The sequence below is a fragment of the Salmo trutta genome, chromosome 11 (assembly GCF_901001165.1).
Source record: "Salmo trutta chromosome 11, fSalTru1.1, whole genome shotgun sequence".
In the NCBI taxonomy this organism is placed as follows: Eukaryota; Metazoa; Chordata; class Actinopteri; order Salmoniformes; family Salmonidae; genus Salmo; species Salmo trutta.
The window spans coordinates 8,708,805-8,733,711 of NC_042967.1; the positions used below are offsets into that span (position 1 = coordinate 8,708,805).

Below are 24,907 nucleotides of genomic sequence, written 5' to 3' on the forward strand. Positions count from 1 at the left end.
CACTTTAAATGCAACATACCGAAACAAAACTAACTATGCAAGACTTAGTATGCAAAACTAACTATGCAAGATATTTTGTTGTAGGCAGAATGCATCGGAGTAGGATTCTGTTTTATTGACCGGCACGACTCAGGCCCGTACTCTACACAGACCGATGCACCATAACCAATCAGAGCTGCAGTAGGCTTATATGCAAATTGACCATTGCCATATATGGATCTGTGTCATTCACTTTGAACTGGACTGTGTTTACAGCATGAGCGGTCATTGGTAGATGCACTTGTTTTGAGATCAAAGCGAGAGCTACATGTAGCCACGTGCACATTTGTTCATATGCGTGAGTTATTAGAGGGTAGCATAATTTGTTTGATTCTTTGTAATAATGGTATGGGAGTAATGATGCATTGGATTTTGTAAAGTGGTTTCCTGCATCAAATAACACAACAACATTTTCAGTCACCTCCTTGTCTGAAGGACAACTGGATGAACTTAATGTCAAGCCCTGCATGTTTTTCGGAGTAGGATTCACCTTGGCTGCTAATGTAGGCTGAATGATACATAGAACTGCTATTTCCATGTTAAAATGTTATGGGATGCATTTTCTCCACTGTTTTTTTATGGTAGGCCACTCTGGTAGGCCTACATTATGATCAAATATCTACAGTAGTCTACTTGACCACTGTTAAAATGGTAACTTAAAGCGGGTACAGCCTCAGTGTTCACAGTAAACGTGCACCGGACGTTGCACAGAATTTTCACAATGTTCAAGTTTGCGCTCAGCAGACCAGAAATTTGCTCACTGCTCAATTAGAGGGAACATTGCCCCATCTCCCCTCTACCAATTCCTCTTCAACTTACCCCCACCTCTTTTGGGATAAGTGGTCTATTCAGTTGCTTGTTAACAGGGAGCCATGTAGGATTAAGACCTGTCAATTTATTACTGGCAGGACTCAGTTCCTAACATAAGCTTCACTGACCACAATGTGAAAGACTGTACATGTGATGATGTGTCTTTGAACATAAGACATTTTCCATCACCGATGTACTTTCTAGAAAACTGTTGTCTGCAGCATCAGTGGATATAATTATGTTGTGCAATAGATCACTGATCTTACAAATTGTGTCTAATAATATTTGACATGTTACATATGTAAATATGTGGAACATAATCTTCTTGTAAATCTTCCTGTGGTCATAAAGTCACGAATACCAGGTCGGGTTTTACCTGACATTGCATCATATGTCATAAACAGTTTACAGTTTAGTCATTTACCAGATGCTCTTATCCAGAGCAATTAGGGTTAAGTGCCTTGCTCAAGCACAGACTTTTCACCTAGTCGGTTTGGGGATTCAAACCAGCAACCTTTTGGTTACTGGCTCAACGCCTCTTAACCATTAGGCTACCTGCTGCCCAGACATCAATCAAACAGACAACCCACGCACAAATCGAACTTAGTCTTAAGTAACATAACTAAAGCCTACAGCCACAAGACAACACACCCCTACCTAATCACCAAAACCCCAAATCAGTCATCCACAAACCAGATTTTTACAACGATGGGTGAAACCATGAGGTTATCTAATTTAATAACTTAATTGTATTACTTCCTGCCACGCCACCCCCTCATAAATCACAAGGTGTGAATCACATTTTGACAGATTGGACCCTATAGGAACTACGGGTGATTCATTATGGGTGAATAAACTTGATTTAAAAGCTGATTGGAGATTTTACGGGAACATTTTTACAGTAATGAGAAATGTGTTTTTCTGTAATAAATATAATGGTTTTATGTCAACTTCAAATAATATATCATTTTTATGATTTAGGATGAATTAAAAAAAAATACTACATTTAATTCATAATAAGTGGGACACTTTTTGCATTTCCATCTTCTGTAACCTCTTTCGAGCCAAAACCATATTTTCAGTTAGCATTTGGTAAACTAGGACAGCAGGTTAGATAAACGGGGATAGTCGTAATTGTACCCCAATGACAAATTCAATTTTGTGTGATTAGGAAACATCTTAAGGATTTCAGAAATCTATCGAAAGAGGTGACAGAAGCCGGATATGAAAAAAGTGTCTCACTTTTTCAGAATTCATCCAGAGATAGTTCTACTTGGTGCCAAAAATGATAGGATACCAGTACAACAAGTACAACAAGAACCAGAGCCCTGCCTAACCAAAGTACAGGGGGTCCCTAATGTAAACTGGATGTCTTTCCTCCATTGGAAAAGCCTATAAAGACTGTCCCACTTTAACTACTCCATGCTGTACTTCTTTAGCTAGCTATAGTTGGTAAAGCAGGACAATTTAAAAGCATGACTGAATTACTCAATTGAAACATACTATTGCAACTTTTTCATTTATTTTGGTGTACTAGTACATAGTATGCACATTATAATACATGATTTTGCACAGTGCATTATTTATGACAGTTTTATAACCTCAAAGGGATACTTCGGGTTTTTGGCACTGAGACCCTTAATCTTTTTCCCCAGAGTCAGATGAACTCGTGGATGCCATTTTTATGTCTCTGTGTCCAGTATGAAGGAAGTTAAAGGTCGTTTCACAAGCCAATACTAACTAGCATTAGTGCAACGACTGGAAGCCACTGGGTATCTGCTAGCATGCTAGTAGACTGACTTGACAAAAGGGATCTGCACATTAGTTTTGATTTTCACTTGTCAGACCAAGAAATAAACGTCAGGATTAACCCTTTAAAGCCCAATATTATATATCTGTAACATTGTCTTTAAACACCTGGTTAAGTGTCTGTATTTGATTAATACATAAAAGGAAACCATTATCTTCAAGAAGACATCCCCATAAACACTTTTGGCACCCTCTGGTGGCCAATCGTAATTACACTCAGATTTGGGCTGAAAATCCCAAATACTCCTCCTAATGGTCTCGTACATTGTCAAAAAGTTGAGTTACTGAAATTCAATGCATGCAAAATGCGTATACAATGTCCAGGGACGCCTGAGTACAGTTTTTAAGAAGAATATTAATTTTGAGATAAGTAAAGCCACTTGAAAGTTTGTTACCTATATGTAACATCGGGGATTATGTGATGCAAACCAAACCCCACAGAAATATGTTTTGGGGGGCCTCCTTGAGCATTCCTATCACTCTTGATGTATTTTTTTTGCAAGGAAAACTGGATCTGGGTACTTAAAGGTTAAACTGTCGCAGTTTATATGATGTCCCAGGTTTTTTTCAAGTAACATTGTATAAAATGACTTAATGACTTGATCCGAACGCATTTCGGTAAGAATTTTGGGTGAAACTGTACAACATTCTGGCTAAAATGTAGACACAGTGCCATAAACTAGGCATCTTAGTCTTCAGAATGATAGTTGTTTTTTGCAGATACATCATGGTTTTGTAACTCAATTTGCTACCATGGTTAAAACTGGACTGCGTTCAGTATTTTGATGGATAATTGCTGTACTGAATGACCAATTGAAAACGTGGAGAGGTTGTGGTTTGGTGAACACTGTCTGCATGGCCACTGCCCTTTATACAGTGCCTCGCTTATTGCTTTAAGGCACACCTTGACACACCCACCAAACCGGAGCAAACGTATCTCAAAGTCTGTTCAAGAACGTTTTGGGGAAACGTGTTGTTCAGTACAAACCCTTCCGCAACGTAACAAACGTGCAGCGAACTGAACGCTCCTCTGGTTTCATGAGCATCACCAGCGCAAACCCTTTTAATTAGGCCACAGCTTTTGAACTATGACGCCAATTTAGCCACACCCTTTGAACTATGACGCCGATCATCCATGTAAACGGAAGTAAACGACCAATAACAATTTCCACGTTAGCGTTTTTATTTAGACTTTTATTAACACCATGGAACTAAGATTATGACTAATTTAACTGCACAGCATCACATACTTACCCCACGTAGTATTTAATTCGTGTTGGATACCGGTCTTGGTTGATATACGTTATCTAGGAAATGCTAGTTAGCTGCTAACGTTAGCTAACAATGGCTAACTGTATGGTTTTTCACACTCAAATAGCCTCCATTATGGAGGTGCTAGCGAATGCAGCCGTGGCAGAGATCTGTAAACTCGTAGACGACGATTATGCAGTGTTTCGTTTGGAAATAACTCAAAGCCAGAAAGAAAACAGGGGATTGCGGAGGAAACTACAACTACTGGAACTGAAGGTGGCACGAGAGCGCGTTGTTGCCAGTCGTCCCAGTAGTGTCAAGATCCTCGACCGTTACAGAGGAATGGCTAGAGGTAGATTTTGTAGAAGGCCGAGGTGCGCGGCCTGCCCTGGTTCATAGATAGCTCAGTGCCTGTCGCCCCATTCCCCTCTGCACATGTGTGACTGTAGATGTGTTAACCACATATGGTTAACTGGAATTGGGTCTTGGTCAGGTTTTGGATAGTATGCAATAATTCCCCTGATTACTTAGCTATCTTGCACAAAGACACAATGTCATATTCTAACCAGATTCATGTTTAATGCATTTCCTATGATTTACTAATTGAATACAATGAGGCATGATATATGATTAATATATGAAGTTATGCGAAGTGTTACTTTACATCCTTGCCAATTCTAGACGTGTCAATAGTGTACAATATATAGTTGAGCATTGACAGTCCCTAACCTAAACACCTCTTATCCCCCCATTTACTCTCTCAGGTGAAGGACATCTCACTGGAGGCCACAGGAGTTTTGTGAAGCCAGCGGGACACAATACATGGAGAGATGACCAACCAATCACTGTTGATGAGGGGAGTGGAACCTCTACCCAGCATGTTATCGTGATAGAGGTTAGTGTAATAGTATTAGATCAAAATTACATATCAATGTAGCCTGTTTATTTCAGAATGGCTCCCCTCAGCTATTCATGAACACCTTTATTTATATGCCATATGGGAGCTTGTGATACTTCCTGACAACATTGTTATACAATTAAACACATGTACCGGTAATAACCTCTTCTCTTCTTGTGTCAGTCTACAGATGCAGAGGCTGCAGGTCCTGGGGTTAAGCAGGAGAGGTCTGAAGGAGAGGATGACCTACGGCACAGCAGAGTCATCCAGACTGGAGAGGCGGCTGTAGCCATGGAGGACACCACCACTGCCCCAGCTCAGCCCAGGACCCGGCACAGTATCACGGAGGTCAGTGGAACGCTGAACGCCGTCCTCAAGTCACAGACAGACACCAAGACATTAACTGTAACACACAGACTCTTACACACAGGATCTGACCACAGATCAGACCCAGAGAGGCTGGCCCTGGGGAGACTGGGCTGTCCTCCTGCTCCCGGCTCAGAGTACTTACCAGTATTTCACCAGAGCCAGGGAACGGTTAATTATTGTGGTGATGGTGACATGTTAGACACTGGAGTTGATGATCCATCTTGTTCTTACTCTACAGAGATGGACCCTGTCAACATTCCCTTGGGTTTAGAGACACAGACTGATCTGTCTAGAGGGGACTGGAACCAGAACAGTAGTGGTCTATACTCTGAAGGGTGCCTAGATAAGAAAGGGGAGGTTATAGTCTTAGATGAGGTGACTGTAAAAGTGGAGGGTGACGCTTCTCCCACATGGAATGCAGATGGTCACCTAGGAGACGGACAGTCACAGGGATCAGATTTCTTAGATTACAGGGGAAGCTTAGAGACAAATCCAAATGTCACTACCCTCTCCCCTTTATACACGCTCAGGGATCGCGACCCAGTGTCCACGTCGATGGGGACTTCCGATTCACACAGCCACGTCCTTTTCGATCAGGTATTGAACTCAAACAACAGCGCTAGAGCTCAGGCTCAGGGAGGGGGAGCCACATCAGGCAATAGTAAAGAGAAACAGTTCCTCTGCATGTTCTGTAACAAAGGCTTCAGCTGCCCCAAAAAGGTTGAGATTCACCAGAGGGTTCACACAGGGGTGAAACCCTTTAGCTGTACCCAGTGTCATATGTGCTTTGCCCAGGCTGGCAACCTGAAAAAGCACCAGAGGGTCCACACAGGGGAGAAACCCTACAGCTGTACACAGTGTGAGAAGAGGTTCTCCCGCCAGGACCATCTGAAGATGCACCTGAAGGTCCACACGGGAGAAAGGCCATTCGGCTGTTCGCACTGCGGAAAAAGGTTCTCTGAGAGGAGATACCTCAGGATACACCAGCAGAAAAACCATTCCACTCTATAACATAGAAAGTAACCATTCCACTCGACTGCTTAGATCTTTTCCTGAGACAAAGATTCATTGTCAGTAGAGAAGATCCACAGATGCATTTGGAATAACGAGAGTAACAAATTTCAGTGTTGAATATTCCTGGGTAGAAATTGCATCCAGACATTGTGATATATAAGGCATATATAAGCCTAAAAAGTCTGTTACATATTGTGTTTGTACTGTGTAGGATATCTTATGTTTTCATATGGTTTATTTAACACTTGTTTATGTTTAATAAACATAAAATGGGACTTTTCATTCCAAGACTGTAATTAACAAGGTTTCAATCCAACCTTTTTATGTGAGAAAAGTACATGTCGGATGTAGTGATAGGCCTGATGGAAACAGAAACATTTTCGGTCAACTTTCCAAATGTCGACAAAACAAAGTACGCTAGACAAGATGGGATCTTTTTGTGACTGAGTAATGTCAATTATGTGAGAAATGTCAGTGGAAACACTTATGTTGTGTGGTCCTCCCGCTACGACTTGTCAGGAAAACAGTTTATTATGCAAAATATGAAATAAATAATGATGGCTTTCACAGGGTGGTGAAAGTGCATGGGGATGAACTAGATGGTCCTTTACGATAAATAAATATTGGTTGCCATTTGACAAATACAAATAATATCGCTCTTTTGTCCATAATAATAATCTCATCATGTAGACTATACGTGCAGATAGCACTGTTGGCTAGAACACACTGCCAATACCAGAGTGGACAGACGCCCCAATCCTATGTCCCAGTCCTGCCCTGGACAGACCTGTTCAATCTTCGTCCCAGTCCGCTCCTGGACAGAGTCCAGAGGAACAAGAACCATTACATTATTTTTAGCGAAAAACATCAATAGAGTTGAAAATGTGATGGAAACCCATTTAACTTGTACATGGAATTTAACTGTGAAAGGTATTTTTATGTGCGCTACATCATCACACAGAGCCTTTCATCCGCAACAAGTCAATTTGATGGAAACGCATCTCTGGTGGGAAAATGCGCATTTTGTATTTAGAATATTCGCATGAAAATGTGTCGCCAATTGGACGGAAACATGGCTACGGAGACACTCTTTAATATCTGATCTCACCCTATTCTGCATACACCCGACAAGGCTTTATAACCATTATACACTTACTAAATATACCTACACAGACATACCTAACATACCTACTGTACACGTCAAAATAGTTTAGTCAGGTTTGTCTGACTTTTGACTTATCATAGCTGACTTGTTTTTACTCACAACATCATATTTATGTCCTCCATGATGGATTTAACAACGAAGTCATTATGTAACTACAGTATAGGACTCAAACATAGTGGAGATGGGTAAACACTCCATGTTGAAAGTGTGTTTATTATCTGTGTGTGTTTACATACCTGAGGAAGTGTATGTCTGTGTAATCTGTATCACCTGTCTCTTCCAGGAGGATGAGGGTCCAGAGGTGCTGCTGGGAAAGGAGGAGGGGTGTGAGGAGAGTCTGAGGAACCCTGAGGGGAACATGGTCATGGAGGACAACCAGACTACACCTTCTCCTGAACCCACAGAGGAACCAGCTGATCAGCACAGGACCAAACACAGTCTCACTGAGGTGAGTCCACTGTGAACTACTGTCTGAATGGTATTATGTCAGGGCCTGTATCCACAAAACCTCTTAGAGTAGGAGTGCTGATCTAAGATCAGTTTTGCCTTTTAGATAATAATGAATAAGACTATATAGACAGGTGGGGGACCTGATACTCGATCAGCAATCTTACAATTTTATGCTTTGTGGATATGGGCCCAGGTCTTGACCATGCATTTGAATTCTAAAACTATTAAATAATGTAAGTAATCAAATTAAGTGACATGTTTGCATAGTACTCATAGCAATCCCTCATTGCCCAATCAGAAGATGCTCCATAGCAGGGTGCTCATATCAGATTTCTTGATCCAACATACTCTCACTCTGTATCTCTTACAGTCAGTAGACATGGAGGATGGGAAGCCGGATCTGCTGCTGGTCAAAGAGGAGACAATAGAAGATGGACCAGAGAGCATTGACCTGCTGAGTGGACTAAAGATGGGGGAGCAAGGTAAGGGATACATACATGGGTCTTTCTATAAATAATGGGGCCAATGTGTGACATTAGGATCAACATTTCTAAATGGTTTGAAGCAAAATCAAAATGATTTTCATGCAGTTCCACATACCTGTACTTAGAGGAATATATGCAAATTGTCCCTTAACGCCACCTATACAACAACATAGGCCCAAGACTATACATCCTTTAAGCAGGGTTCATACAGACATTGGCAAGTCAAATTCAAGGACTTTCAGGGATATTTTCAAGCACGTAATTGTAATTTTCAAGGACCCCATTACCACTTTAAGATTAATGGATTTTTAGGCCTTGTCAATGCATTGATATACAAATGATTATTATTACCTTCTGATGCAGCCACGCATAATAAAGCCATGAATAACGGTAGCATTAATCTCACCATTTGTATCTCACCATTGCTGTTTTTATAATGAGAAAGCCACCAAAAACCAGGTTCCTTTTGCACTGGAAGGATTTGTATGGAAAGCCAAGTTGAAGCCAGCATTAGATGATGTCATCCTCATAATAACCACACGTGGTTTTAACGCAACAGAGTAGTGCAGCACCCTTCAATTGAAGCAGCGGGAAACAAACGAAAGTTGCCACTCACAAAAACGGATCAAAAAAGAAATCAAGGATAATTATAAGGGAGCAGGAGAACTTATACATTGGTTACAATAATTACAAGGACGTTAGTGCCAAGATGTAGCACCAAATTCAGGAAATGTCTGATTTTCAAGGTAGGCTAATTCCAATACTTACATTTCTGAGCTTCAAGTTCAAGTAGGCTAAACTTCAAGCCTGTTGTATTGTTTAAAACTGCAGGTGTAACATGGAAACTAAAATGAATTTTTCATTACCAGATCATGTTTTGATGAAGCCCACTAGGCTGTGAAATGTGTCATTATACCCAGAATAATTCATAGTTCCACAGGGATGCTGGCCCATGCTGACTCCAATGCTTCCCACAGTTGTGTCAAGTTAACTGGATGTCCTTTGGGTCGTGGATCATTGTTGATACACACGGGAAACTTCCAGTTCTTGACACACTCAAACCGGTACGCCTGGCTAGGGCTGTTACGGTGTACGTATTACCGAGTCATGACCACAGTCAAATTCCATGTGACGGTAACTAGGCTTCTCCAAAACTGCACTCTGTCGTTGATGGTCATTAGTAGCATACCAAACTTGCTAACTGCCAGTCGCTAATGGCCTGGTACTTAGCGCTCTATTGTCACTCTATTCCAAGGGGTCTACTACACTGTTCCTGGAGAGCTACCGTCCTGTAGGTTTGTAACCCCAGTTAACTAACCTGGTTCAGTTTATCAACCAGCTAATAATTAGAATCAGTTGTGGTAGATTAGGGTTGGAGTGAAAACCTACAGGACAGTAGCTCTCCAGGAACAGGGTTGGAGTGAAAACCTACAGGACAGTAGCTCTCCAGGAACAGGGTTGGAGTGAAAACCTACTGGACAGTAGCTCTCCAGGAACAGGGTTGGAGTGAAAACCTACAGGACAGTAGCTCTCCAGGAACAGGGTTGGAGTGAAAACCTACTGGACAGTAGCTCTCCAGGAACAGGGTTGGAGTGAAAACCTACAGGACAGTAGCTCTCCAGGAACAGGGTTGGAGTGAAAACCTACAGGATAGTAGCTCTCCAGGAACAGGGTTGGAGTGAAAACCTACAGGACAGTAGCTCTCCAGGGACAGGGTTGAAGAGCCCTGCTCTAATCACTCTTACATCAATGCAAATGCAATCAAAAATCAAGAGTTTTGATGGCCTCTATTAAAAAGAGGTTCCCATCACCTTTCTATAGGCTAGGCCTACCATATTTATTTGTCAACTTTCATAATATTAAGCACATTACTTTGCTTTACAACGGGAGTAGCCTACCTGGCTGGCATGAAAATGAACCACAGAAAAAGTGTCTTCCATTTGCTATTTAAGTGCATACATGTATTTTTTTTCCCCCTTGTTCCAACAGGTGCATGATAATGGCCCATTCTAAATCAAAACTAATTTCACACATATATATATTATTTAGTATATGTAAAGACAAGATTAAATTGAGAGTAGTCTGATGGGTTACAATATTATAACTTGTCAATGAGGGTCAATGTGTGCAGTCTCATAGTCACACACATCATGTAGCCTAGCCCATAGTTTTGATAAGGTAAACTGGCTAAATAACTCCAAATGTAGCCTATACGCCTAGGGACCCTGGAACACGGTTGGAGAGCACATAGCCTACAGAGCCTAGTGACAGATGTGTTTTTATAAGCCCAGTCAAAATCAAATCAAATACATTTTTGTCACATGTCCTGAATACAACAGGTGTAGACCTTACTGTGAACTGCTTTCTTACAAGCCCTTAACCAACAATGCCGTTTTAAGAAATAGTTAACATAGGTGTTTTTTTTTGTCCAGGTGGGAAAGGGCAGTGTGGAGTGCGATTGCGTCATCTGTGGATCTGTTGGGGCGGTATGCGAATTGGGTCTAGGGTTTCCGTGATGATGGTGTTCATGTGAGCCATGACCAGCCTTTCAAAGCACTTCATGGCTACCGATGTGAGTGCTACGGGTCGGTTGTCATTTAGGCAGGTTACCTTCACTTTCTTGGGCACAGGGACTATGGTGGTCTGCTTGAAACATGTAGGTATTACAGACTCGATCAGGGAGAGGTTGAAAATGTCAGTGAAGACACTTGACAGTTGGTGCTCTGAGTACACGTCCTGGTAATCCATCTGGCCCCGCCGCCTTGTGAATGTTGACCTGTTTAAAGGTCTTGCGCACATCGGCTGCAGAGAGAGCGTGATCACACAGTCGCCCGGAACAGCTGGTGCTCTCATGCATGCTTCAGTGTTGCTAGCCTTGAAGCAAGCATAAAAGGCATTATTAAGCCCGTCGGGTTTCCCTTTGTAGTCCGTAATAGTTTTCAAGCCATGCCACATCCGACGAGCGTCAGAGCCGGTGTAGTAGGATTCAATCTTAGTCCTGTATTGACGCTTTGCCTGTTTGATGGGTCATCTGGGGGCATAGTGAGATTTCTTATAAGCATCCAGATTTGTGTTCCGCTCCTTGAAAGCGGCAGCTCTACCCTTTTAGCTCAGTGCGAATGTTGCCATGGCTTCTGTTTGGGATATGTATGTACAGTCACTGTGGGGACGATGTCGTCAATGCACTTATTGATGAAGCCAGTGACTGAGGTGGTATATTCCTCAATGCCATTGGATGAATCCCGGAACATATTCCAGTCTGTGCTAGCAAAACAGTCCTGTAGTGTAGCATCCGCGTCACCTGACCACTTCCGTATTGAGTGAGTCACTGGTACTTCCTGCTTTAGTTTTTTCTTGTAAGCAGGAATCAGGAGGATAGAGTTATGGTCAAGTTTGCCAAATGGAGGGCAAGAGAGGTTTGTATGCATCTCTGTGTGTGGAGTAAAGGTGGTCTACAGTTTTTTTCCCCCCTCTGGTTGCACATGCTGGTAGAAATTAGGTAAAATGGATTTAAGTTTACTTGCATCAAAGTCCCCGGCCACTAGGAGCGCCACTTCTGGATGAGCATTTTGTTTGCTTATGGCATACAGCTCGTTGAGTGCGGTCTTCGTGCCAAAATCGGTTTGTGGTTGGAAAATAGACGGCTACAGAAAATACAGATAGTGTGGTCAACAGCTTATCATGAGGTACTCGAGACTTCCTTAATATTAGATATCACGCACCAGCTGTTATTGACAAATAGACACACACCGAAACTCCTCGTCTTACTGGATGTAGCTGTTCTGTCCTGCCGATGCACAGAAAACCCAGCCAACTGTATATTATCCGTGTCGTCGTTCAGCCATGACACTGTGAAACATAAGATATTACAGTTTTTAATGTCCTGTTGATAGGATAGTCTCAAACGGAGCTCATCCAGTTTATTCTCCAGTGATTGCACGTTGGCCAATAGAATGGATGTTAGAGGCGGGTTACCCACTCGCCGACGAATTCTCACAAGGTGCCCCCCTGTATCTCCATCTTTTCTTTGTGAATAATGGGATTTGGGCCTGGTCCGGGAGGTCCATTCATTGCGCAATCGCGTGTGAAAACAGAGTTTTGACTGGCAATGATTTAAAAGAGGATCCCAGCTTTCTTGTGCTGCTATATTTATTGCTAAATTCTTCAAATGAAGCACATTAATCCACTTTACAACCGGTGTAGCCTACCTAGCATACAAAGGCTGTGCGTGAGTGTCAAGTTTGGGAAAGCTAATTTTCACCATAAAAATGCAATCCATGCATCATCGCATTTGCAGACTTATGTGAGAGAGCCTACTATTCATTATGTGATGAGTAGATTGGATAGTCATAATTTAGGTTAACAATATAACTCAATCACTGTTCTCAAAAAAGACTGCTCAATGCATGGCTGAGCGCATAGAGTAGGACTAGACTATAGGCTATATTAGAAACGTTTCTTTCTTTGCACGGGAAAAATTTGGCCTTTTTTATTTAAAAAAATGTCACGCAATTCTACTACACTTTATATGACTGGTGACATTAACATAATATTTTTAATACGACAAATTACAGGGTAACCTATTCTGCTGATTTTGACAAACAGATCAAAAACAAAGAATTGTCCATATAATAGGCCTACGAGAAGTGGAGACGCAAAGGAGGAAATTATTGTCCAAAAACAAACTTAAGTAGCACTGACCCAACAATGATAAATAGTGAATATGTGCAGTGCGCACTCACCGGGGATATTGCCAATAAGATATACTGGCTATACTGTTCGTTCAATGAAATTGAGAATTTTGATAACTTAAAGACAGATTCGTCTTTTCATTGTCTTCTCTTTACAGCAATAACCATTTGCTTTCTAAACAATGTTTTCCCGAGATTGTATTTTGAAATATTGAGACATGCCTGGCTTGCTTGGCCTCTACTTTTCAGACTCAACAATATATGTAAAGACCAGATTCAATTAAGAATAGTCTGATGGGTGAGAATATTATCAAGTGCTTGTCAAATAGTGAATGAGAGATGAAGTGTACAGCCTGCGCATGAAACGGAGCAGAGCTCATGCCTTTCATGACTTTTTTTCAAATCATCATTAGTCACATCATGCAGCTAGAATGTATACAATATGTTAACGTATAGCCTCATTTTTGTATCACAACTGAAGTTGCATAAATGTCTCTAAATTAAGCAGATAGGAGGACCTGTTTCTTTGTTAACCACTCAACACAGAAGCCGCATGTGCGCACTCCCTCAGGATATTTTCCCCAAACGATTCCCATCTATTTTATTCAGCTATGTTCAATTTTATTCTATTAAATGATGCCATGGAATTCTAAGCAAATCTTGTCTGCTAAATGAACTAGTGTAGCCCCCAGCCATATGGCATAGACCTAACATAAAGACAACTCAGAATATGCTATTCTGTTCTTCTGAAATAGGCTACATTTTCTACATAACATGTTTATTTAGACCCGTCTAAAATAAATAATGGATTTATTGTGGTGTAGGCTATATTCAATGGATCAGTGGAAGCCAGGAGATGCTAAAGGTGTTTATGTTAATTAACTGTCAATTACCGTGAGACCGGCAGTTATTTGCATGACAATCGCAGCCTGACAAAATTTCATGACGCCACAGGCCTACGCCTGGCACCTACTACTATACCCTGTTCAAAAGCACTTAAATCTTTTGACTTGCCCATTCACCATCTGAATGGCACACGTACACAATCCATGTCCCAATTGTCTCGAGGTTTAAAAATCCTTGTTTAACCTGTCTCCTCTCTTTCATCTACACTGATTAGAGTGGATTTAGCAAGTGACATCAATAAGGGATCATAGCTCTTTCACCTGGATTCACCTGGTCAGTCTGTCATGGAAAGAGCAATGTTCCTAACCCTATACTCAGTGTAAGGAGGCACAAAATGCTACGTAGTTACACTGCATTTCTGAGATCTCTGTACAAAAGAACTGTCCGACAGCTAGATCAAGGTAGATCTTACAGGGTTCAAGTTTAAAGTATAATTGAACTGATTAATATGATACAACAACTTACACAGTGAAAAATGCAAGGACAGAAAAGTAATGTCACCTGATTTTGGACAAATCCATTAAGACACCCACCATGACAATGGTTAAACAGGTTTTAAATGAACTTGTGAATTGTATTGAATATAGATAGCTATGTTCCCCTTATCTTAATGTAATTACATTTACATTTTAGTCATTTAGCAGACGCTCTTATCCAGAGCGACTTACAGTAGTGAATGCATACATTTTTTTCCCCCGGTACTGGTCCCCCGTGGGAATCGAACCCACAACCCTGGCGTTGCAAACACCATGCTCTACCAACTGAGCCACACGGGACCATGTAATGACATGAGGGGGAAAAATGGTCTGATTATAATCAGTGACTTATCAACAGCTGTAACAAGTAGTTAATAGAAAGACCCACATAGCCTACATACAGTATTAGATCTTCAATGGGAATAGTGGCTATTTTTTTTTCTTCACAATATAACTTTTGTTTACATACGAAAACTCCATATGTAGAGTTCTCTGCCATGTTTTTAAAGTCTATTTTCTAAACTCTTCCTGTAGGTGGTTGGCTGGAGGCTAATAGAGCAGAATGGGTGGCCATTTTGGATTCCCAGACCCAGACTGGTGCAGCCAAGGGCCCAGTGAACAACCTCACCGAGCAGGCCTGGACCAGAGGTGACATAGTGGAGGTCAGGGGATGGGACAGCGTCCTCAACTCTGGGCTGGGGATTAACACTGTTAACCACAACCAGAAACAAACAGTCAAACCCAAAACAACATCTGAACATAGTCTCCATGACAACAGACTGGCTGAGACCAGGACGAGGCGTAGATTTGGTCTGCGGGGACAGGAAAGTGAACGTATGCGACGGGAGAGTACAGACTTGGCTTACGATGCTCCGTCCTGCTCCTATAATTGTGATTCAGAGAGACTGATGGGGCCTCAGGTTGACCCCCTAACAGGTGCTTCCTTCAGCCTGCCTTCTATAGGATCTATCAACTGTAATATGGACCCTGCGATAACACAGACACTCCCTGGCCTTCATCCTCCTCACACTCTACTTATGTTAAACCAGACCTCAGACAATGCCAGTGCCTCAACACTAAATAGCTACACAAGCCCATTGACAAATGAAAGTAGTGGAGACAGAATCAGTAAAGGTGGTGGCGCCAAAGAGAAGCGCTTCCCGTGTTCGTTTTGTGGGAAAGCCTTCAGTTTCCCCCAACAGGTGGAGATACACCAGAGGATGCACACGGGAGAGAAACAATTCAGCTGCCACCTGTGCCGGGCCAGTTTCTCTCACTCCTTCAGCCTGAAGAGGCACCTGAGAGTCCACACAGGGGTGAAACCCTTCAGCTGTACCCAGTGTCACATGCGCTTCGCCCAGGCTGGTCACCTGAAGAGGCACCAGAGGGTCCACACAGGGGAGAAACCCTACAGCTGTACGCAGTGTGAGAAGAGGTTCTCCCGCCAGGACCAGCTGAAGATGCACCTGAAGGTCCACACGGGAGAGAGGCCATTCGCCAGTACGCACTGCGGGAAGAGGTTAACAGAGAGGAGCTGCCTCAGGATGCACCAGCAGAAAAAACATTCCACTCTAACATAAAAAGTAACCATTCCCCTGGATAGCTTCTGACATTTAGATCAAACCCGGCATTAAAGACAAATATACATTGTCATTGTTGTCAGCAGAAAATACCCACAGATTTCAGTGTTGAATATTCCTGGGTAGAATATTTCATCCAGACATTGTGTGACATATATGTGCCTTAAGTCTAAAAAGTATGTTACATATCGAGAGTTTAGGACTATAAGGTTCTATCTGCAAAAAGATGATTCTGAGATAATTGGCTTTACATTTCTGAACCCTCATTGGTTTGAATGGTGTCAGCTATTTTTTATCTTGTATTCTTTTTAACTAAACAGCATGAATTGGGTTATTAAGAGTACTAAATAGGTAGAGAACATTGAACAGAACAAGGCTATATCAATAACACAATTTTGAAAAAACATTCAGAACCAAAGCTCGCGATTTTGTGTTTGTATCAGGGGCAAATCTGGTGCTTTTAGATAGAATGCAAGCTATATTAGATCAAATCCAGACAGGAACTTTTATTTAGGGCAGGTGACCCAAATTACAAGTTCGATAAGATTGACAGACGTAGTAATAAAAAAGGCAAATTTAGGGAGCCTCCAAAGAGGCTGGAATATGTAATCGCTACAAATAATTTATAGGACACCTAGAGATTACTATTCCCAACTAAGACTTACTTTTTTTTCTCTCAAAGTAAGAAAAGCTATTCAAGAATTGACCATTTTTATTCCCAAAAATGCACGATATAGTGAGATCGGATTGTTGTCCGGTATCATGCCTAATTACATCAACAGAAAATACACTTAGCGACAGAATCTGTAGAATGAACAGAGTGATCTTCTGGACCCGGAATGTATTAAATACCTAAATGAAAAAATAAAAACCATTACAAATTTAGAAATAGCAGACAAAGAAAAGCCGACCCCCAATATAATTTGGGATGCCTTTTAAGGCGTACATTAGGGGAATGATAATATCATACTTGGCAAAAGTTAAATCTGATTTAGTGATTTATTTTTATTTCAATCTTAGAAAAAGCCCATAGAAGTCTTTACAAGGTAAACAAGAAAGTAATTTCTGAACTTAAGTAGGAATACGATCTTTTACTTTTGAAGAGAGCCAACATCTACAGGTTAAACTCAAATAAAGCATACTACTTAATGGCAAATAAATATGGTAACTATCTGGCAGCTCTCACAAAACACTACATTTTATGTTTTAAAAATTACAAATGCGGTAATTAGAAACAGTGCGATTAATGACAATTTTAACAGCTTCTATGAAAATGTATATAAATCAGAATTAAACAACAGTTGGACGGATCCTATAGCCTTAGACTCAAGAACCCTGAAGCAATTTTCAGCAGACAAATAACAATTACTTAAAACAGAGATCACTCAAAAATAAATATTGGATACTATTAAAACAGCATGGAGAAAAGCACAATTTTAGGGAAAAGTACACCTATTTACACAAATGACAACACTCGTCACTTAGTACGTCCTAGTTCCATGTATCAAACTGTTATTTCAGTTATATTAAAACCAGGAAAATCTGGAGAGTCCCCTGCTGATTATAGACCCAAAAGTTTAATAAATTGTGACAAATTAATAATAGCAAATGCTTAAGCATTAGCATGGCAAAAGTCTTACCAGATTTGATACATATCAAACAGGGTTGATTCAAAATAGACAGACAAATACAAGGACATGTTTAATACAATACGCAAAAAAACTAGATAAAGATTTATCAATAATGCTGTTGATGCCGAAAAGGCTTTCGACTGTCTTAAATTGCATATTCTATTCAAAACTTTGGAAGCTTTCAATTTTCCAGCTGAAATACATTTAAATAAAAAATTATATCAATGTCATAAATCAAAAATACTCATAATACATTACCTGATGAAATTGCTTTAGAAAGGGGCACAATACAGGGATGTCCTCTCACTCCCCCATCCTGTTGACGGAATTAAAAAGAAACTTAAGTTACATATCACAATAATGTTTGGGACATCAGAGATACCTTGAGGAAATCTTATTTGAGTCAGAAAAGGGTGTTCATATGATATACAAAACCTTGCAGAGAGCATATCCACCTGACAATCTCTTATAAACAAATATAAACTATGGGAACCAAGACTTAAAAAGAACTGATGTTGGCACAAGATGGAGGGAATGTTGGTGCATAACTAATGAAATTACAGTTAACAAATGTACACTTAATCCAGTATAAACTAATCGTTAAAATGTATTATGCAAGAGACAAAATTCACAAATGACTCAATAATCCATGCTTTCTGGGAATGCTATGACGTCCAAAAGTTATGGGTTGAATTAGAAAGTTGGCTGTCAGAAGTATTACAATGGTAATTACATTTTTATCTGTCAAATTTCAAGACATGGGATATGGGGGTGTAGTGAGATACACAATGGCTGGACGATTCTCCTCTCATCACTCGTCTTGAAAAAATATATATAAAAAAACCTGGAAATGAATCAATCCGCCATCATTACACATTGAAATAGCATGGGTGACCTAGAAAAACAAATTGGTACATTTACATTTTTTACATTTTAGTCATTTAGCAGACGCTCTTATCCAAAGCGACTTACAGTAGTGAATGCATACATTTCATTAAAAAAATTCCGTACTGGTCCCCCGTGGGAATCGAACCCACAACCCTGGCGTTGCAAACACCATGCTCTACCAACTGAGCCACAAATTGGTACAATTTAAGGCCAATGTAGCAAACAACAATGCAGGCACTAGGGATGGGGGTGTGAACATGTGCGTCTCGGCAGATGAGCTGTAGTCATTTTTGGGGGCGTCTGTAAGTTGTTGTTAATATGTATATGTTTGTATTTGGTGTTGGGGAAAAAACACAAATATACAGTACCCTCAAAGTATTCACACCCCTTGACTTTTTCCACATTTCTATTGTGTTAAAGCATTAATTTAAAATGGCTTACATTGAGATTTTTTTGTCACTGGCCTACACACACACACACAATACCCCATAATGTTGTTTTTTTTAAATGTTACAAATTAAATAAAAATTCAAAGCTAAAATGTTGAGTCAATACGTATTCAAACCCTTTATGGCAAGCCTAAATAAGTTCAGGAGTAAAAATGTGCTTAAGTAACAATACATTGCATGGACTCACTCTGTGTGCAATAATACTGTTTAACGTGTTTTTTTATGACTGCCTCATCTCTGTACCCCACACATACGATTATTAATAGCTGTGATAGGAGAAAACTGAGGATGGATCAACACCGTTGTAGTTACTCCACAATACTAACCTAATTGACAGAGTGAAAAGACGGAATTCAACACGAGAATACAAATATTCTAAAACATTCATCCTGTTTGTAACAAGGCAATACTACAAAATGTGGCAAAAACCCTTTTTGTCCTAAATACAAAGTGTCATGTTTGGGGCAAATACAATACATTACGGAGTACCACTCTCCATATTTTTAGTCATCGTGGTAACTGCATCATGTTATGGGTATGCTTGTAATCGTTAAGGACTGGGGAGTGGAATGGAGCTAAGCACAGGCAAAATCCTAGAGGAAAACCTGGTTCAGTCTGCTTTCCACCAGACACTGGGAGATGAATTCACCTTTCAGCAGGACAATAACCTGAAACACAAGGCCAAATCTACACTGGAATTGCTTACCAAGAAGACTGAATGTTCCTGAGGGGCCGAGTTAGTTTTGACTTCAATTTGCTTGAAAATATATGGCAAGACCTGAAAATGGTTGTCAAGCAATGATCAACAACCAATTTGACATAGCTTGAAGAATTTTGAGAAGAATAAATGGGCAAATGTTGCACAATCCAGGTGTGGAAAACTCTTACTTACCCAGAAAGACTCACAGCTTTAATCACTGCCAAAGGTGATCGTAACGTATAGACTCGGGGTTGAATTTTCCACATTTTGTTACGTTAGCCTTATTCTAAAATGTATTAAATCGTTTTTTCCCCTCAATCTACACACAATACCCCCATAAAGACAAAGCAAAAACAGGTTTTTAGACATTTTTGCTAATTTATACAAAATACACTACTGCTCAAAAGTTTGGGGTCACTTAGAAATGTCCTTGTTTTTTAAAGAAAAACAATTTTTTTGTCTATTAAAATAACATCAAATTGATCATAAATACATTGTTAATGTTGTGAATGACTATTGCAGCTTTAAACGGCAGATTTTTTATGGAATATCTAAATAAGCGTACAGAGGCCCATTATTAGCAACCATCACTCCTGTGTTCCAATGGCACGTTGTTAGCTAATCCAAGTTTATAATTTTAAAAGGCTAATTGTTCATTAGAAAACCCTTTTGCAATTATGTTAGCATAATTGAAATTATCATTAGAAAACCCTTTTGCAATTATGTTAGCACAGCTGAAAACTGTTGTTCTGATTTAAAGAAGCAATAAAACTGGCCTTCTTTTGACTAGTTGAGTATCTGGAGCATCAGCATTTATTGGTTCGAAATACAGGCTCAAATTGGCCAGAAACAAAGACCTTTCTTTTGAAACTTGTCAGTCTGTGACTATTTCTGTTGAATACACAGAAATTATTTGTTACTCTCGTGCATAGATTAACATCGAACTCATGGAATAAATACACCTGCTGCTGTCTTACCGTTAATGGGATCCTTCAAACCATCTGTGTACACTGCAAGGCAAGAATAAAACTGATTACTAATATATTGATATTAATACATTATTCCTACATTATCTTCTTCACACCACTGTTTCTTTTCTTCCATCAGGCTAAGATCAACATATGGTCTTGTATAAAACCATGGTGGCACATTTCCTACTGCCGCAGATGGCCCTATAACAAGGTCCCTGAGTCCATATTCATCAAACCTTTTCCCAATATCTGGGCCAAAACCCATCTTTTGATATTGTGATAAGGGCTTACCAAGAAAAACTTCCAAAATGACTAATTCGAGGCAGAAAAGAGTTGGAGCACTCAACAAAAAAAGCATTGATTGACTTATTTTAGCTCACTTTAATCCATTGCACAGGATCAGAACAGGTGACTGACGTTTCGACGTCAAGCTGACGTCTTCCTCAGAGTGTCCTGACCAGACAGTATCCACCCCGTTACACGTTAAGCGGAACATACCGGTGGATATGATAAGTGTCATTGACAGGCCTATACCCTTGCTAGAGAGAGTGAACGTCAAAGTCTACTGACTGGTACTAATAGAAAACAGGACAAAATGCCCCCACATTTGTGTTTTTCTGGTATTGAAACACTGGAACATCCTCAAAAGGGATCGAAATCAACGTGAGTTCACAACATTGCCCCCTTGCATTTGTTTTTGCCGTGCGCGCAATCTAGTCGATTCCGTTAGAGTTCCTCTGTCCAGTGTCTGTGTTCTTTTGCCCATCTTAATCTTTTCTTTTATTGGCCAGTCTGAGATATGGCTTTTTCTTTGCAACTCTGCCTAGAAGGCCAGCATCCCGGAGTCACCTCTTCACTGTTGACGTTGAGACTGGTGTTTTGCGGGTACTATTTAAAGAAGCTGCCAGTTGAGGACTTGTGAGGCATCTGTTTCTAAAACTAGACACTCTAATATACTTGTCCTCTTGTTCAGTTGGCACCGGGGCCTCCCACTCCTCTTTCTATTCTGGTTAGAGACAGTTTGCGCTGTTCTGTGAAGGGAGTAGTACACAGCGTTGTACGAGATCTTCAGTTTCTTGGCAATTTCTCGCATGCAATAGCCCTCATTTCTCAGAACAAGAATAGACTGATGAGTTTCTGAAGAAAGTTCTTTGTTTTTGGCCATTTTGAGCCTGTAATCGAACTCACAAATGCTGATGCTCCAGATACTCAACTAGTCTAAAGAAGGCCAGTTTTATTGCTTCTTTAATCAGAAGAACAGTTTTCAGCTGTGCTAACTTAATTGCAAAAGAGTTTTCCAATAATCAATTAGCCTTTTAAAATGATCAACTTGGATTAGCTAACACAACGTGCCATTGGAACACAGGAGTGATGGTTGCTGATAATGGGCCTATGTAGATATTCCATAAAAAATCTGCCGTTTCCAGCTACAATAGTAATTTACAACATTAACAATGTCTACACTGTATTTCAGATCAATTTGATGTTATTTTAATGGACAAAAATGTGCTTTTCTTTCAATAACAAGGACATTTCTAAGTGACCCCAAACTTTTGAACGGTAGTGTATATTATGGGGTATTGTGTGTAGATCACTGACAAAAATCTGTAAATTTAGTCAATTTTAAATTCGGGTTGTAACACAACAACATTTGGAAAAAGTCAATGGGTGTAGTTGAATACTTTCTGAAGGCACTGTAGGTTTTGTTGATTTCAAACTCATGAATGAAGAAAAAATAATAGCCAGGTGCATCACTATTCCCATTGAAGATCTATTACTGTATGTAGGCTATATGTATTTCGCCCTTACCTTGCTCCCCCATCTTTAGTCCACTCAGCAGATCAATGCTCTCTGGTCCATCTTCTATTGTCTCATCTTTGACCAGCAGCAGATCAGGCTTCCCATCCTCCATGTCTACTGACTGTAAGAGATACAGAGTGAGAGGATGTTGGATCAAGACATCTGATATGAGCACCCTGCTATGGAGCATCTTCTGATTGGGCAGTGAAGGATTGCTATGAGTACTATGCAAACATGTTAGTTGATTTGATTACTTGACACTCTTTAACGTGTGATAATTAGGGCTGTGGTGGTGACGAAATTTCATCAGCCGGTGATTGTCAAGCACATAACTGTCAGTCTCACGGTAATTGACGTTAATTAACATAAACACATTTGGCATCTCCTGGCTTACACACAAGCCACTGACGCAGACCTTTGGAACATCTATATTTTAAAAAGTCTAATAAATCCATGTAATAAAGCCTACACCGTCACAATAAATCCATTATTTATTTTAGACTGGTCTAAAGAAACATGATATGAAGAAAATGTAGTCTATTTCAGAAGAACAGAATAGCATGTCCTTATGTTAGGTCCTGATCTGGATATGCCAAATGGCTGTGGGCTACACTAGTTCATTTAGCAGACAAGATTTACTTAGAATTCCATGGCATTATTTTATAGTATGAAGAATACAATTGAACAAAGCTGAATAAAATAGAAAGGATATTTTCTCCAAACGATTTGCACTATTCTGTGTTGAGCGGTTAACAAAGAAATAGGTATTCCTATATGCTTAATTTAGAGTTATTAATGTAACTTTAGTTGTTATACAAACATTCTTTGCACAGGCTGTACACACTACATCAGTCACTCATTCACAATTTGACAACCACTTGATAATGCCTAGAATTTCAGGTGGCATCCATTTTGTGTGGCCGTAGTGCCCCCTCAAAAAATCCTTGCCTTTTGTGGCCAGTGGCCGTTGTGCCCTTCTCCCTGAGTGCTGCGTGCTCCATCACGTGATCGGGTCTTTCTCACAGGCTACAAGTGAAGACCGACACATCGGGGACGCAACTGGGTGAATCCTAATCCAATTCCGAGGTGCATATTGAAGATATTGGAAGAACTGTCCACATTTACTTTTTGTCAGCCAACAAGATGAGTAGGCCTAACGAACAGCAAAAGCACTAGCCTTTGTCAATCTACTATCCCCCATAGTACAAAAGTTAACTTATTCTATTCTGTGTGAGAAATAAATATTCCAAACATAGTCTGGGACAGTTGTGGGATGCGATAGATCCCAAATTAATACAACCACTAGCATCAAAAAACCTTTTTTACGCAATGTGTCTGACACAACAGATCAGAACGTTTAGCTTAAAATGTTGATAAACTATTAGGTTATTTCTTCACATTATAAGTGCTGCATTGTGCACATGGTAGTAGGCTGTAAGCGTGAATGTTCCATTAGCGGAAAACACCGTTATCAAAGGTGACCGCAAATGCAATTATGCATGTAATGCTTTTATTATAAAAGTGCATTTTTATGGTGAAAAATATCGCCCCCAAACTTGAAACTCTTGCATTGCTTATGTATGCAAGTTAGGTTCTACACCCCTTGTAAAGCGGATTAATGTGCTTAATTTGAAGAAGTTATTTGGCCACTTTAGTTGTGATACAAACCGTATTAGAACATATAGACCTATGGCCTAGGCTACATGAGGTGTGCGACTATGATTCGAAAAAGGTCGCAAAAAAAGGCAGTTTCTTATGCTGGGCATCATTCACAAGTGATAGGCTAATATTGTCACTCATCAGACTATTCTTGATTTAATTTTATCTTTACATATACTAAATAATATATGGGTGAAATCCGTTTTGATTTAGAATGGACCATTATCATGCACCTGTATCAAAACAGGGGCAGCGGGGAAAAATACATGTCATCTATGCACTTAAGTAGCAAATGGAGGACGCTTTTCCACGTGGTTTATTTTCATGCCAGCCATGTAGGCTATACTCCTGTTGTAAATATAAGCAACGTGCTTAATATTAGGAAATTTGAGAAATAAATATAGCGGCCTAGCCTATAGAAAGCTGATGGGATCCTCGTCTTTTTATTAGCGGCCATCACTGTGTTTTCTCCCGCAATTGCATAGCCTATAGAAATGTTGCGCAACATGAGCTCATGGGCTCTCATGAAGTGTTTGATTAGAATTTTGAATACATTTTCATTGATGCCAGAGTGATTAGTGGGACAATAGAGCGCTGAGTACCAGGCAGTTAGCAAATTTGGTAGGCTACTATTGACCAGCATCAGAGCTTGGAGAAGCCCAATTACCGTGACTAAACGGTCATGTGGAATTTGACCGCCTTCATGATCCCCGGTGTGGTGGTAATACGGTCACCGCAACAGCCCTAGTGATAATTGAAAGGAATAGTCCCACACTTAAGACAAAATGAATCAAGACCTGGGCCCGTATCCACAAAGAGTCTCAGGTTCCCACCTGTCTATATAGTCTTTGTAATTATGATCTAAA

At 40.2% G+C, this 24,907-nt stretch overlaps 1 protein-coding gene across 2 annotated transcripts in view; it reads left to right on the forward strand.

Moving 5' to 3' along the window:
- The window catches only part of LOC115201837 (zinc finger protein 768), a 98,653-nt gene extending 79,573 nt beyond the window's left edge, over positions 1 to 19,080 (forward strand). The window contains exons 1-5 of one of the 2 annotated variants that reach the window (XM_029765697.1): positions 4,772 to 4,804; positions 4,991 to 5,155; positions 7,639 to 7,803; positions 8,176 to 8,287; positions 14,898 to 19,080. In XM_029765697.1, coding sequence (XP_029621557.1) covers positions 5,099 to 5,155; positions 7,639 to 7,803; positions 8,176 to 8,287; positions 14,898 to 15,943 — 1,380 coding nt within the window. In that variant the 5' untranslated portion in view covers positions 4,772 to 4,804; positions 4,991 to 5,098 and the 3' untranslated portion in view covers positions 15,944 to 19,080. Of the gene's footprint in view, positions 1 to 4,771; positions 4,805 to 4,990; positions 5,156 to 7,638; positions 7,804 to 8,175; positions 8,288 to 14,897 lie in introns of those variants that run through there. The other variant, XM_029765695.1, reaches the window with a different exon arrangement.
- Positions 19,081 to 24,907: the final 5,827 nt, after the last annotated feature.